The sequence below is a fragment of the Narcine bancroftii genome, chromosome 3 (assembly GCF_036971445.1).
Source record: "Narcine bancroftii isolate sNarBan1 chromosome 3, sNarBan1.hap1, whole genome shotgun sequence".
Classification (NCBI taxonomy): domain Eukaryota; kingdom Metazoa; phylum Chordata; class Chondrichthyes; order Torpediniformes; family Narcinidae; genus Narcine; species Narcine bancroftii.
This window is the reverse complement of record NC_091471.1, coordinates 72,747,434-72,760,579: the sequence shown is the minus strand read 5'-3', so window position 1 is coordinate 72,760,579 and position 13,146 is coordinate 72,747,434. Positions and strand designations below refer to the sequence as shown.

Here is a 13,146-nt window from a genome sequence, read left to right as displayed (position 1 = left end):
CTTGCTAATTTATAGGAAACAAGATAAAAAATCTCATTAGTGAGTTATACTGTAAAGAGCGATGTATTTTGAAATAAGATTTAAATAATTTTCTTGCAAAAAAACATTTTTAAATCAAAAATAACCAAAACATTAACAAACATTCCATAACAAATGAACACCAATCAAGCTACCACATTGTTTTGCAGGTGCTTCTCAATTTATAGTTTTATATATTTCCAACTCTGTTTCCAAGCAACACATGGCACTTTGATAGATATAACAGCCTCAAAATTATATTTGTCACTCCATGTATTAAGACATGATCTGCAATAATTATTGAACCTGGAAATGTAAAACTACAAGACATCTGACTATTTCTGACATCACAAACCTTGTAATTCTTAAATTAATTTTTTAAAATGTTAATTGTTCAAGTTAGTATTCAGAATGTGATCTTCAGTTTTTAGAATCAAGCCTCAGATTACTGAGCAAATTAATCTTTGAAGTCTACCATCTGTCAGGGAATTGTGAGGATCTAAATTTATCGGTGACATATATTTCAAAGAATTTTTACATAAATAAGATATTCTGAAAAATCACAGGAGCATTTTGTTCTATTTCTTCCACAGTATATTTTAATGCACTTGTGCTTTTTCTTAAATTGCAAAAGATTTATTAGAACTCAGCAATTCCACTGCCAACCCAATTCAGAACCATCTAGAAATGAGGCTAGACACTGAAACTAGACAAAAACAGAAACATAAATCAGTACTTACAACATGAAGTCTTGCTCCCAGCAAGGCTGATCCCCTCGTACTGCTATTGTAGTGCTTTTTACATTCTGTACTTTCAATGTCACATAAGTGTTAAATTTATCTGCCAAAAAGGAAAAATGTCTCTTTATATATGCAAATCGGATGAAAGTTATAACAGTTTTATTTTAATCTCATGTCCAGCAGCATTTCTCATAACTAATAACAACTTACATTCATATATAACAACGTTAAGATCATAAAAAAGGTTCTTGGCTATTTCATAGGAGATCCATTTTAAAATGTTGAGATCAAGCCACTTCAGAAAACGAGGTCAGTTTGCATGTAAGTCTGAGAGGTATAAAATGAGTTTGAAATATCAAGAGGTTGAGGGAAGAAATTCCTCAGTAACTGCAGGTTACATTAGTGAACATTAGTGAAGCAAGTAAAAAAAATATCAAAGCAGCCAGAAACAGACCACAGACAAAAATAATTGGAGAGCTTGATGATGTTAAAGGTCAAGAGATATTATTGCCACATTGTCCTGAACTAACAAGCTCAGGGAACATATAAAAGATTGCCAAATTTTATGTCAAATTTGCAAATAAACTTCCCAAGATGCCAAGTGGAGTTTCACACTGGAGCAAGAGTAGGGAGCAAGAGTATGCTAATCGGTCCCATTCACAAAGGTCATAGCTAATCTGATCTTGGCCTCCTCTCTCCATATTCCACACCTCACATTCTATTTTCCACAACACTCTTGTAATTTAAATGCCTTTCATTCTCCACCTTGAATACATGAGATTACAATTCATGGCTCTCTATCAGAATGGGTATAACCTTATTCATAAACAATTCCCTTAAATCTAAACACCTTAACAGTAGAAAACATACTTTCAACCTCCAATGAGTAAAGGCCCAGTCTGCTGAAACTTTCTTGATATGTTAATATCTTCTTTTCAGAAATTAATTAAGGACGATAGAGCATTGGAAAGTTTTTATAAACTTGCAGACGGGAAATAAAAAACTCTTAAGGAGGAAAAATATGAAATATGAAAATAGGTTAGCAAATACTATCGAAGAGGATACAAAAATCTTCTTCAAATATATCAAGAGTTAAAGAGAGGAGAGAGTAGATATAGGACCACCAGAAAATGACACAGGAGAAATAATAATGGGAGACAAGGAGATGGCAGAGGAACTAAATGAATATTTTTACAAAAGTATTCACTGTTGAAGACATTACCAGAAAACACTGAGGAAGACATTAGCAATGTGCCAGAATTCAAAGGGTATCAGGGAAGGAAAGTGAGTGCAGTTGTAATGGCACTGATTTACCACAGCTTACAAACAAATAAAGAAACACTCACTTGTTTCTTTCAGCACTCCATGAAGTTGACTTTCTTTTATTATTCACTAGATACAACATTGCATTCATCAACTCCCAAACAGCACCCAGATAAACTCCTCTGACCTTCTCTTGGCTCACTGCCACATGAGTGATCCTGACACTCACACTCCTCCTCCCGACGAAGGTAAGTGTGCGACCATGACACAGTTACTATTTCAAGGGAGAAGGTCGAAGGCAAGCTAAGTCTCCTGGACTAGATGGATTGCACCCTTTGGTTCTGAAAGAATTGGCAGTAGAGATTATGGAGGCAAAGGTAATGATCTTTCAGGAATCAATAGATTCTGGCATGGTCTCAAAGGACTGGAAAATCACAATGTCACCTCACTATTCAAGAAGGAAAGTGGGCAGCAGAAAGGAAAGGTTCGCAAAAAAATGTCAGTAATTGGGAAAAAGTTGGAGTCAATTGTCAAGGATGAGGTTTAGGAGTACTTGGAGGCACATGACAAGATAGGTCAAATCCACCTGAAGGGAAACTCTTGCTTGACAAACCAATTGGAATTCTTTGCAGAAGTGACAAGTACGCTAGATAAAGGATGCAGCGAATGTTGAGTATTTGGATTTTCTGAAGGCCTTTGACAAGGTACTGCACATGAAGCTACTTAATAAGATAACAGCACATGGTATAACAGGGTAGAGCAAAAAGTTAGAATAAGTGGATCATAGTCTGGTTGACTGTCAGTAGCTAGTGGAGTTCCACAGGGTCGGTTGTTGGTGCCACTTCTTTTTATGTTGTACATTAATGATTTAGATTATGAAATAAATGGGTTTGTGGCTAAGTTTGCCAAAGAAGGTGGAGGAACAGGTAATGTTGAGGAAACATTGATGCTGTAGAAGGACTTAGACAAATTAGGAGAATGGGCAGGGAAGTGGGAAATGAAATAAAATGTCGGAAAAGGTACGATCATGCACTTTAGTCAAGGGTGTCCACTTATAACAGAGACACATAGGAATTATTTAGTTAGAGGGTGGTAAATCTGTAGAATTTGTTGCCCCATTGGGTTCAAGGGAAAGATTGATAGGTTCTTGATAAGCCAGGGCATCAAAGGTTATGGGGAGAAAACCAGGCTGAGTGGGGAAAATGGATCAGCAAATTATTAAATGACAAGTCTGACTCGCCAATTCAAACCTTCTCGCCAATTCAAGCACACCTTTCCTTAAATATCAAAACCCAAAAATGCACAGTACTCCAGGTTTGGTCTCACCAATGCCCTATACTTTTACATTCTATGTTCTTTGTAATAAAGGCCAACATTCCATTCACCTTTATCATTACTTTCTGCAACTACACGCAAATATTTGATGAATTTGTGTGATATCACCTAGTTCCAATTTCCAAAATTTTGAATTTCACTTCTACAAAAGGGTTTTTTGGCATTGATTCAATAGTAGCCCTCTAAACCAAGTTGTTAAATTATTTGTAGAAAAGAATCACCAGAATATTAAAAATAAGCTGTATGCAAACTCAATGAAATCACAGAAGCCTTTCACACCATTATTTGCAGATTATTCTGCAACTTGGGATTTTAAGAAGGGTCCTGTCTCCAGCAGTGACAATGAGAGAGCAGGTTGTCCTTTCATGCCACCAGAAGGTGATTGGTGAGTTAACTCAGCTGGGCTTTGACACTTAAATTTATCTGCCTGGTTAAAATCTACTCACCCTTCCTGGTTATGTCACTTCACACCGCGTGAGTGATCTGTAATATTGGCAGGTTAACTCAGATATAATGTGCAGTATGAAAGGGGCTAATAACTATAGCTCCAAAACCTGGAACTCTGCACCCCACTCTGCAACTGGATTCTTGTCTTCTTCATCGGAAGATCACAGTCGGTACAAATTGGAAACAACATCTCCTTCTCACTGATAATCAATACAGGGGCAGCTCAAGGATGTATGCAAAGTCTATTGCTCTATTCACTCTCCACCCAAGACTGTGTGGCTAGGCACAATTCAAATGGCACCTAAAAATTTGCCGATGACACAATGGACATCAACAGAATCAAGACAGCAATGAGGAAGCAAAACTAAGGAAATTATTGTGAACTTCAGGAAGAGGAAATCAGAAGAGCATAACCAAGTCTACATCGAGTGGTCAGCAGTGGAAAGGATCAAGAACTTCAAATTCTTGGGTGTTAAAATCTCTGAAGATCTGTCCCGGGGCCTCCATGTCAATGAAATCATGAAGAAGGCTCGCCTGCGGCTTTAACTATTGAGGAGTTTGATGAGATTTGGTCTGTCACTAAAGACTGGCAAATTTCTAGAGGTGTACCGTGGAGAGCCTTCTGACTGCAAGAGGCAGTGTCTTAAGAAAGCAGCCTCTATCCTCAAGGACCCTCCCCACCCAGATTGTGCCCTCTTCACATTGATACCATCACAAAGGAGGTACAGGAGTCTGAAGACAAACACCTAGTGGAACAGAAACAGTTTCTTCCCCTCTGCCATCAGATTTCTGCATGGACAATGAACCATAGACACTACCTCGCTTGCTCTCCCTTTGCACTAATTTACTGGCAGTTATTTTTAAATGTAATTTATAGCAATATTTGCACATATAATGCTGTCACAAAACAATTAATTTCGTGACATGTTCATGACAATAAATTCTGATTCTAAGTTTGTCACATGCTTCAACTTCAGACAATTTGTTATGATTTTCACTAATCAAGTGCACTTCAAGATATTTCTTTGCAGATATTTTGAAAACCGATATTTGCTTAGGCAAAACTATTCATGCAATTAAACATGCAAATATCAGCATTATTAGAAAAATATGACCAATTTCCAAAAGATTGCTACACTTGGCTGCATGAGTGAAATAGGTTTTACCCAGAACACCTGGTAAACTTAGAAGGCAAAGATCAAAACGTAAATTGGATTGACAACAGAAACAGAAGCTTCTTGAAATTTCTATCACCCCTTTGTTAATAAAATTTCAATACACAAAAATAAATTTCCAATCTAAATCACAGCATGACAAGAAACACGTGTTTCTCTCTTGAGTCCAGGGAAACCAGACAAGGACTAATGTTTGAAAGAATTCCGCAGCATAATTCCCTGGGCCTCACTTGCATGCCACTTATCAGCTGCTCTCTGAAACAGGAAAAAGTAACAGATAAACATGAATTATCTGGTCTGAAACTGAAAGCTGTTTAAGTGACTGAGTAAGGGAGGTTCACTAGCAATGTTGAAGTTAGGAGATGGAATGATTTCGAGAATGGACTGGAGCAACTCAACTGAATACCAGAAGAGCAAAGAGAAATCATTTTTATGATAGTTTATCAAAGCTTAGATCAGATACTATTTATTGTTTTGTAATAAAAACAGAAATATAATATCACACAAAATTCCCTTTATTCTTGTGCATTGCCTGGCCCCCCCTTACAGTCAGAGGAATAGAAGCAAGAGTCCCGCACAGTCACCAAGTGTCCGTGGATTCACCTCCAGTGCTCCTGTAAACTCTGCAGCCATTCAGTTCAGATTCCAGTTCAGTTCAAACCATCAGCAACCTGAGCCCTGATCCATACCTCCAACATAGTGAGGAAGCCCTCAGCTCCCAGGGCCCTTCAGAAACCCTTCTTCCCTCAGCATCCTCTTGTATCCCAATTCCAATATCTAGTTCTCATTAGCCAGTCTCCAGCAGCCTGCAGCGTAGTATGAGTCCTTTGACCACAAATTGCTAGCAGCCAGCAGCATATGTGGGCTTCACATGTGCAAGTCACCAGCAGCTGGTTGCCTCAAGCCGCAGAGAACCTCGCTGGTCCTCAAGGTTGACCCCTCTGCTTTTCCTTCTCAACAAGAGATGTTCTCCCCATTACTGGTGCCCTATGCCAGTCTGCTGCTCCCTTGGAATCTCCAACCCCTCAAGGCCACTGCCTAACACAGGCACCACCAGCAGTCACTGTATTTTAAATAAAACACCATCAGCTCCTTTTCAGGCCAACTAAAGTCTGTAAAATGTCATTGGGAGTAGGACCCCACGGGTAACACAGTGTCTCCGCTCCCCACTCTCCCCATATTTGTATCAGTTGCAGCTCTGCCATTATAGCAGCTCCAACAGTGCACCCATTCTTTTTATAGCTCTGGAATGAATTCCTTTGCCTGCCTGCAAAGCACTAACAGATTCCCTGCTGAAGCCAATGGTATAATCTGTATATTTATGGTATGACTATACCAACTTCAGATGAACAACTTAACCTCACATCTTAATGGATTAAAGTGGGTAATACAGGAGATAATCACAGCAGTACTAAAGTAGGTCAGCTGACCTACTTTAAATGATCATGTAACCAATGGTTTTCTACCCCTAATAGTTTTCAGGTGCTAAGTCTGAACCTTCTGCTTCAATTGAAACGTATGAATGGAAAAAAAATTACTGCACGCAAAGAATTTCATATTTAAAGTTACCTAGATTCAAAATTTCAAAAAACATTGCTGTTCCTTCAGCACTTTTGCATACTTCAAAATGTCACGAGTTGTTAAACAAAAAATTAAAGCTCCATATTAAAAATAGTCAATTAAAATTAAAATGCAACTGAATTATTAACTATAAATGAAAGACATTAATAAAAATGTTCTTAACGACCATATTTTATTCATGACTCACAAGTCTGAACAACTCATTGAAATAACCCAAGCTCAGTAACATAAACACAAAAATAACCATAACAGAAACTAAAAGCATAAAGTCTAACTGATGTACTCATAGAAAATGTTACCCCAAAGCAAATAGGACATTGAATTCTATAGAATTCATTGGTTTCTCATTCTGTTCTGAAGATGGCTTTTCATCCAAAACCATTCTCAGCGACGAAGAGACATCCTGTTTTTTCCAGCAATTTTTCTTTGTTATTCAGATTTTCAACCTTTCCAGTATTCTTCACTAATGTACATTTGAAACAGTGTTTGACATAATTAAATGTTTCAACAAGTGCTACAACATAGAATTGCTAAAAATAGCTATTAAAATTTACATACGAATGTTAGACATGAAAAGACCAGGTTTAATTCAGTCTGCACCTCCCGTAATACTTCATGTTTCATATTCTAAATCTATAATGCTAAATGATACAGGAAGTCTCAAATAATTTGTGAATATTATTCAGTCAAAGAAAAAGAGAAAACAAAATGGAGAAACGAAAAATAAAATTAACAGAAACAGAAGAGAATACAAAGTTCAATCTAACACTGGGGTTGCTTCAGAGGTATTTTGGAAAATTGTATGGCAGGGGAGTTTACAAATAAAGACAAAATCATAAATTGACACATCAACATCTAAATTGTTCAGGCTGGATTGTCATAGCCTTGATAATGCAAATTTAAAATATTTCCTTGCTAATAATTGCACGTGGTCCACCATCAATACCTGTTGATGAATGGCTACAAGGAAGTACATTTGTGAGCTTAAGATTTACAGCACACAAAAAATACAGTCATTTACATATTCATTAGTAATTACAAACAAGTATGGTCAGCAGCAAACATTTATCTTGCAAGAAATATAAATGAAGAGACCTTTAAAATCCAAATGGATTTCCAGACATAGATTAAAATAAATTCTTCATCAGTAGGAACAGATTATCAGTTTCCAAAAAATTTAATTCCACCAAAAACTTTAACTTGCACAGATTTTGAATTCACACCACATAAATAATTTCATTGAAAAATAATTAAAGGTCATGGCACCCGACTCTATTTTCAATCAAACAAGAAAAAAAAAATGAGAATCATACACAATACAGAAGGTTTATCTGCCATTACTATCCAGGCATACATTTATGCACCACCCAGGCCACTGAACACTTACCTTCCTTTACCTTTTCTTTCTACGCTATTGTTTATCATAAACCAATCTAGATTCCCCCCAAAAAATCTGGTGTTGTTGAGTTCCACATTTTATCCATTTTACTCATTCATTGGGCAAAAATGTACAAACAAGTTCTCTTTTGGATTTGTTGGTAATTCTTACACAAGTTGTAGAAGTCACCAACATCATGGGATCAGTCTTCACTCCTTTGAGGACATCTACAAGAGGTGGTGTCTTCAGGTAGCAGCCTCTATCCTAAAGGACCTCATCACCCAGGACATGCTCTCTTCATGCTCTCCCATTAGGAAGGAGGGACAGGAGACTGAAGACAAATGCCCAGTGATACAAAAACAGCTGCTTCCCCTCTGCCATCAGATTTCTGAATGGACAATGAACCACGGACACTACCTCACTTTCTCTTCTCTTCCACTAATGTTACTTGTAGCAATATTTGCCCATGTGTTGCTACTGCAAAACAACAAATTTTGTGACATATTCATGCCAATTTATTCTGACTCTGATAAGTTTAAAATTCTGTATCAAATCACCCACCTCTCAGTTTTTCCTGTTAAATAAATAGTATGTCAGAATTGAATGGATATTGTGACAGATTATAGATGGGTTTTTGGGAGATAAATTGGGGCAGGTTTCTAGTGTAGGTCACATACAAACACTTTAAAACAGATCTTATTTAAAATACTGGAGCTCTGCTCATGCTAGACAGTCCAGCGCAAGAGCCATTCCAAAAGCTTTAGAGAGTGTCCGAGACTTCACTAATGGATTGTTTGTTTACAAAAAGGCAACAGATGAATGAACTCATTGGAGCCACAGGCTGTCTGGTGTGGTTTTGCCACAGAGAGAGTAAAACAGGCTTTTTCTCTGAGAGAGAGCGAGATCAGTTCTGCAGTTTTACAGTTCAGCAGCAGCAACTGGGACTGGAACAGGACAAGCTGTTAAGCTTGTGGAAATACCCCATTTTGAAGACTGTTGTGAGTTCTTAGTTCAGCCTGGTCAAAGCCTTTGTGGTTCATATAAGAGAAGAGGACTGGCTGCCTAATGTTTCACTTGAAATAAGAGAAATAAAAAGGAACTCTGTGATGACCTGAAAGAAAGAAGTTATCATCTGTAAAACCCTAATGGGACAAGCTTCTACAGCAAGGCACTGAAATGGCTGGTTACAAGGAATCAGTTGTGGATGTCCAGTGAACAACAAATCTCTCTCTGAAAACCGACAAGAACCTTCCTGAGCGGTAACCATTTACCTTTATAGCACCAAAGCCTGGTGAACATTATAAATGTTAAATTCTGTGCACAGTTTAAGAATTGCCTGCAACCAGTGAACATGGAGGAATGAGAAGTGAGATTGGACTGTGAATCAAAGAACTTTTCTAAACTTACACACACACACACACACACACACACACACACACACATTACATACACATGCACTAAGAATTAGAAGGGGGTTAAGTTAGGTTAGTTAAGTCAATAGTTAAAGTGTGATCCTGTTTTCATGTTTAAAGATAATTAAAAGCAACTATTGTTTAAGTAACCATTTGTCTTGGTGAGTATCTATTGCTGCTGGGTTTTGGGTTCCTCTGGGCTCGTAACAATATATATGTATTTTTTTCACTTAGTGCTAATATCAGGAAATACTTCTGAAAATATAAATAATAACAAAATCCAGTACTTCAAGTCAAATATTTTAACAAGGAAGGATCTTGAAAAAAAAATACAAATCCCCTTCCTTTCTTTCATTCTGTCAAGAAATAAACTCCATTGCTATGAGACCCACAAGAAGGTGCCGATCCTGAAATCTGGAGCAATAAACAATCTAATGAGTGATAAAATTAACGTGAGTTTATTGTCATATATGGATACAAGGACAATGTACAGATGCACTGAAATTCATTACTTGCTGCATCCAAACAGGTATGCAAGGTACATCAACTACAAAAGCAAATATTAAATTACCACACTGTGTCAAAACAGGAAAAGAGATTTTTTAATTTTAAATAAAAGGGTAGATATGTTGCAATTGGTGCTAGAAAAAATAAATTAAATTTCAATCAGATTTTTTGATAATTCCCAGAAAAGTTTAATGTTAGGGTACTCCAGCAAAAAAAAACTGTCATTGTTTTGTCAATCCTGATGAAGAGTTGCAGCCCAAAATGTCAACAATTCCTTTTCTTCTACTGCTGCTCCTCAACCTGCTGAACTCCTGCAGCAGACAGTTTGTTGTTTGTTAAAAACAAACAAAAGCAAACAAATTGATAGATAGCTTAAACAAGTGGTCAAGAATTTAGATCATAATGTGCATTATAGGAAAATATGTTCTTATGCAGTTTGAATGAAGAATGAAAAAGCAAATGATGGAAATAAATTGAAACTTCTTAAATGTTAAAGTGCAAAGATCTTTGAACATGAATCTATCATCCACTGACAGGATTTAATTAGAAAGGCTGATGAAGTTTTTACCTTAATAGCAAGAAATATGAAGTATAAAATTAAGCAAATTTTAATACAACTTTACAGGTTGCTGTTGAGACTACACCAGGCGTAAACAATAAAATATATGTGTCGAGATTTACAGAAGAATGAGCTTGCACTGGAGACAATATTCAGCGCAGGAAAATTAATAAAATTGATTCAGAATTGAAGGAGAAATGCATGAAGAAAATTTTCGCTTGGACTCATTGTGATATAGTAGAATTAGAGATTGATAAGAACAGATGAAAGCTGAAATTTAATATTCTGAGGGAATTAACAGGTTGGCAACATCTGAAATGAAGTAGATTAAGTTTCAAGCAGAATTCCATCTTTCAAAAGGTCTTTGAAATTTTTAACTCTAGACATTGTAGAAGCAGAACCATTGAATGTACAACATGAATTGACAAACATAACTAAGAAATTCAAAGGATATGGGGAGAGAGCAGGCAAGTGTTATGGAAGATTAGAATAGATCAATCATGATCTTTGCAAATGGCACCTCAGGTTCAAGAGGCCACAACCAGCTTCTGCTCCAGCTGTTATGTTTCCTTGACTATTTTGATTCACTTTAGAAATGCAGTGAAATCCATGGATTTGAATGAATATGCAGCAGGTGTCACTGACTTCATCAAGACCTATGTGGATGAGGGTGTGTGTGCCCAAGAGCATATACCTGGTGTTCCCCAACCTGAAGCCCTGTATTAATCAGAGAATCTGCAACCTGTTGAGGGCGAGAACAAGGGTGTTTAAGGCCAGGGATCGAGATCTTTACAAGAGGACCAGGTACAACCTGCGGAAGATCAGCTCTGAAGCAAAGTGGCAATTCCAGAGGAAGCTAGAGACAGAGACAAATAAATGCCAGCTATGGCAGGGAATGCAAGCCATTACAGCCTACAAAGCAAGGGCGAACACTATAGATGGCTGCAATGCTTCACTACCCAATGAGCTCAACACCTTCTATGCCCACTTTGAGAAGAACCAAACAAGGCCTACTAGAATCCTTGAAAAGTCTGAGGACCCTGTGATATCTGTCTCTGAGGAGGACGTCAGAACATCATTCAAAAAGGCGACAGGCCCTAATGGTGTACCTGACAAGGTTCTGAAAATCTTTACCAACCAACTCGCTGGAGTGTTCATGGACATTTTCAACCTCTCACTGTGGCCGTCAGAGCTTCCCACCAGCTTCAAAAGAGTATCAATCATCCCAGTACCCAAGAAGAGTAGCATCATCGACTACTGCCTAGTACACTAATTTCTACTGCTTCAAGAGGCAGGTCATGGCCAGAATTAACATGTACTTAAGTAAAGATCTGGACCCACTGAAATTCACCTAATGTCATGATTGATCCACATCAGATGCAATATCCCTGGCTCTCCACTCAGCTCTTGCTTGAAAACAGCAATTCCTACATACGGCTGTTCTTCATTGTCTATAACGTGGCCTGGAATACCATTATTTCCTTCGTGCTGGTCAAGAGGCTACAAATTTTGGCCTCTGTACCTCATTCTGTAACTGGATCTTTGACTTTTTCATTGGAAGACCATAGTCAGTATGAATTGGAAACAACATATCCACCTCATTGATTATCAACACAAGCGCAACACAAGGGTGTGTGCTTAGCCCACAGCTCTACTCATTAAACACCCATGACTGTGTGGTCAGGCACAACTCCAATGTCATCTACAAGTTGGCCGATAATACCACAGTTGTTGACAGAATCACAAATGGCAATGGGGAAGTGTACAGGAGAGAGATAGATCAGCTCGTTGAATGGTGTAACGATGATAACCTTATACTCAACATCAGCAAAATCAAGGAGATAATTGTGGATCAGGAGGAAGTCAGGGGAACACATAGTGGAGAGGGTCAGGAACTTCAAATTCCTGTCTGTCAACATTTCTGAGGATCTATCCTGGAGCCTCCACGTTGATGCACTCACAAAGAAGGCTTGCCAGAGACTATACTTTGCGAGGAGTCTGAGGAGATTCGGTATGTCACCAAAGACACTTGTGTACTGTGGAGAGCATTCCAGCTGATTGCATTATTACCTGATATGGAGGCGCCAACTCTCAAGACAAGAAGAAACTCCAGAGGGTTGTAACTTGGCCTGCAACATCACAGGCACCAGGTGTCACTCCTTTGAGAACATCTACATGAGACAGTGTCTTAAAAAAGACCTCCACTACCCAGGCCATGCCCTCTTCACTCTGATACCATTAGGGAAAAGGTACAGGAGCCTAAAGATGAGCACTCAGCGGCACAAGGGCAGCTTCTTTCCCATTGCCATCAGATTCCTGAATAATCAATGAACCAAAGACACGGCCTTACTTTTCGTGCACTATTATTTTTATTTTTTATACAGTGTCATAAGATGGTCATAATATTTATGTTTGCACTCTGATGCTGCCACAAAACACCGAATTTCATGGCTTGTTCATGACAATAAATCCTAATTCTGATGCCTCCTCATCTTATTGACAAAATGTAACCACCCATCTGTGTAATGAACATGATTTAGTAATAATGCAAACGAGTCACCACATTTAATAATAACCTCATTCTTGGGTCTTATTTTTCAATTGGACTCAATATATCCCCAATTTGATTTTAAAATTTCAAAATTATACCTTGTGGCGACCCAAGCGCTTGGATGTCAGGCGAACTGGCTCTGAGTGTAACGCGTGCGACATCAGAGCACCTGCACCAAAG

The 13,146-nt window shown here is 38.0% G+C and overlaps 1 protein-coding gene and 1 long non-coding RNA gene across 5 annotated transcripts in view; one reads left to right on the top strand and one right to left on the bottom strand.

The window, feature by feature from the left end:
• LOC138757253 (protein unc-13 homolog B-like) overlaps positions 1–13,146 on the bottom strand; it is a 615,971-nt gene that overhangs the window by 420,620 nt on the left and 182,205 nt on the right. For all 4 annotated transcript variants that reach the window (XM_069924286.1, XM_069924287.1, XM_069924289.1 and 1 more), the window contains one exon: positions 759–858. In XM_069924286.1, the coding sequence (XP_069780387.1) occupies positions 759–858 (100 nt within the window). The remainder of the gene's footprint in view (positions 1–758; positions 859–13,146) is intronic.
• LOC138757255 (uncharacterized) overlaps positions 1–13,146 on the top strand; it is a 701,670-nt gene that overhangs the window by 563,943 nt on the left and 124,581 nt on the right. The window lies entirely within an intron of this gene.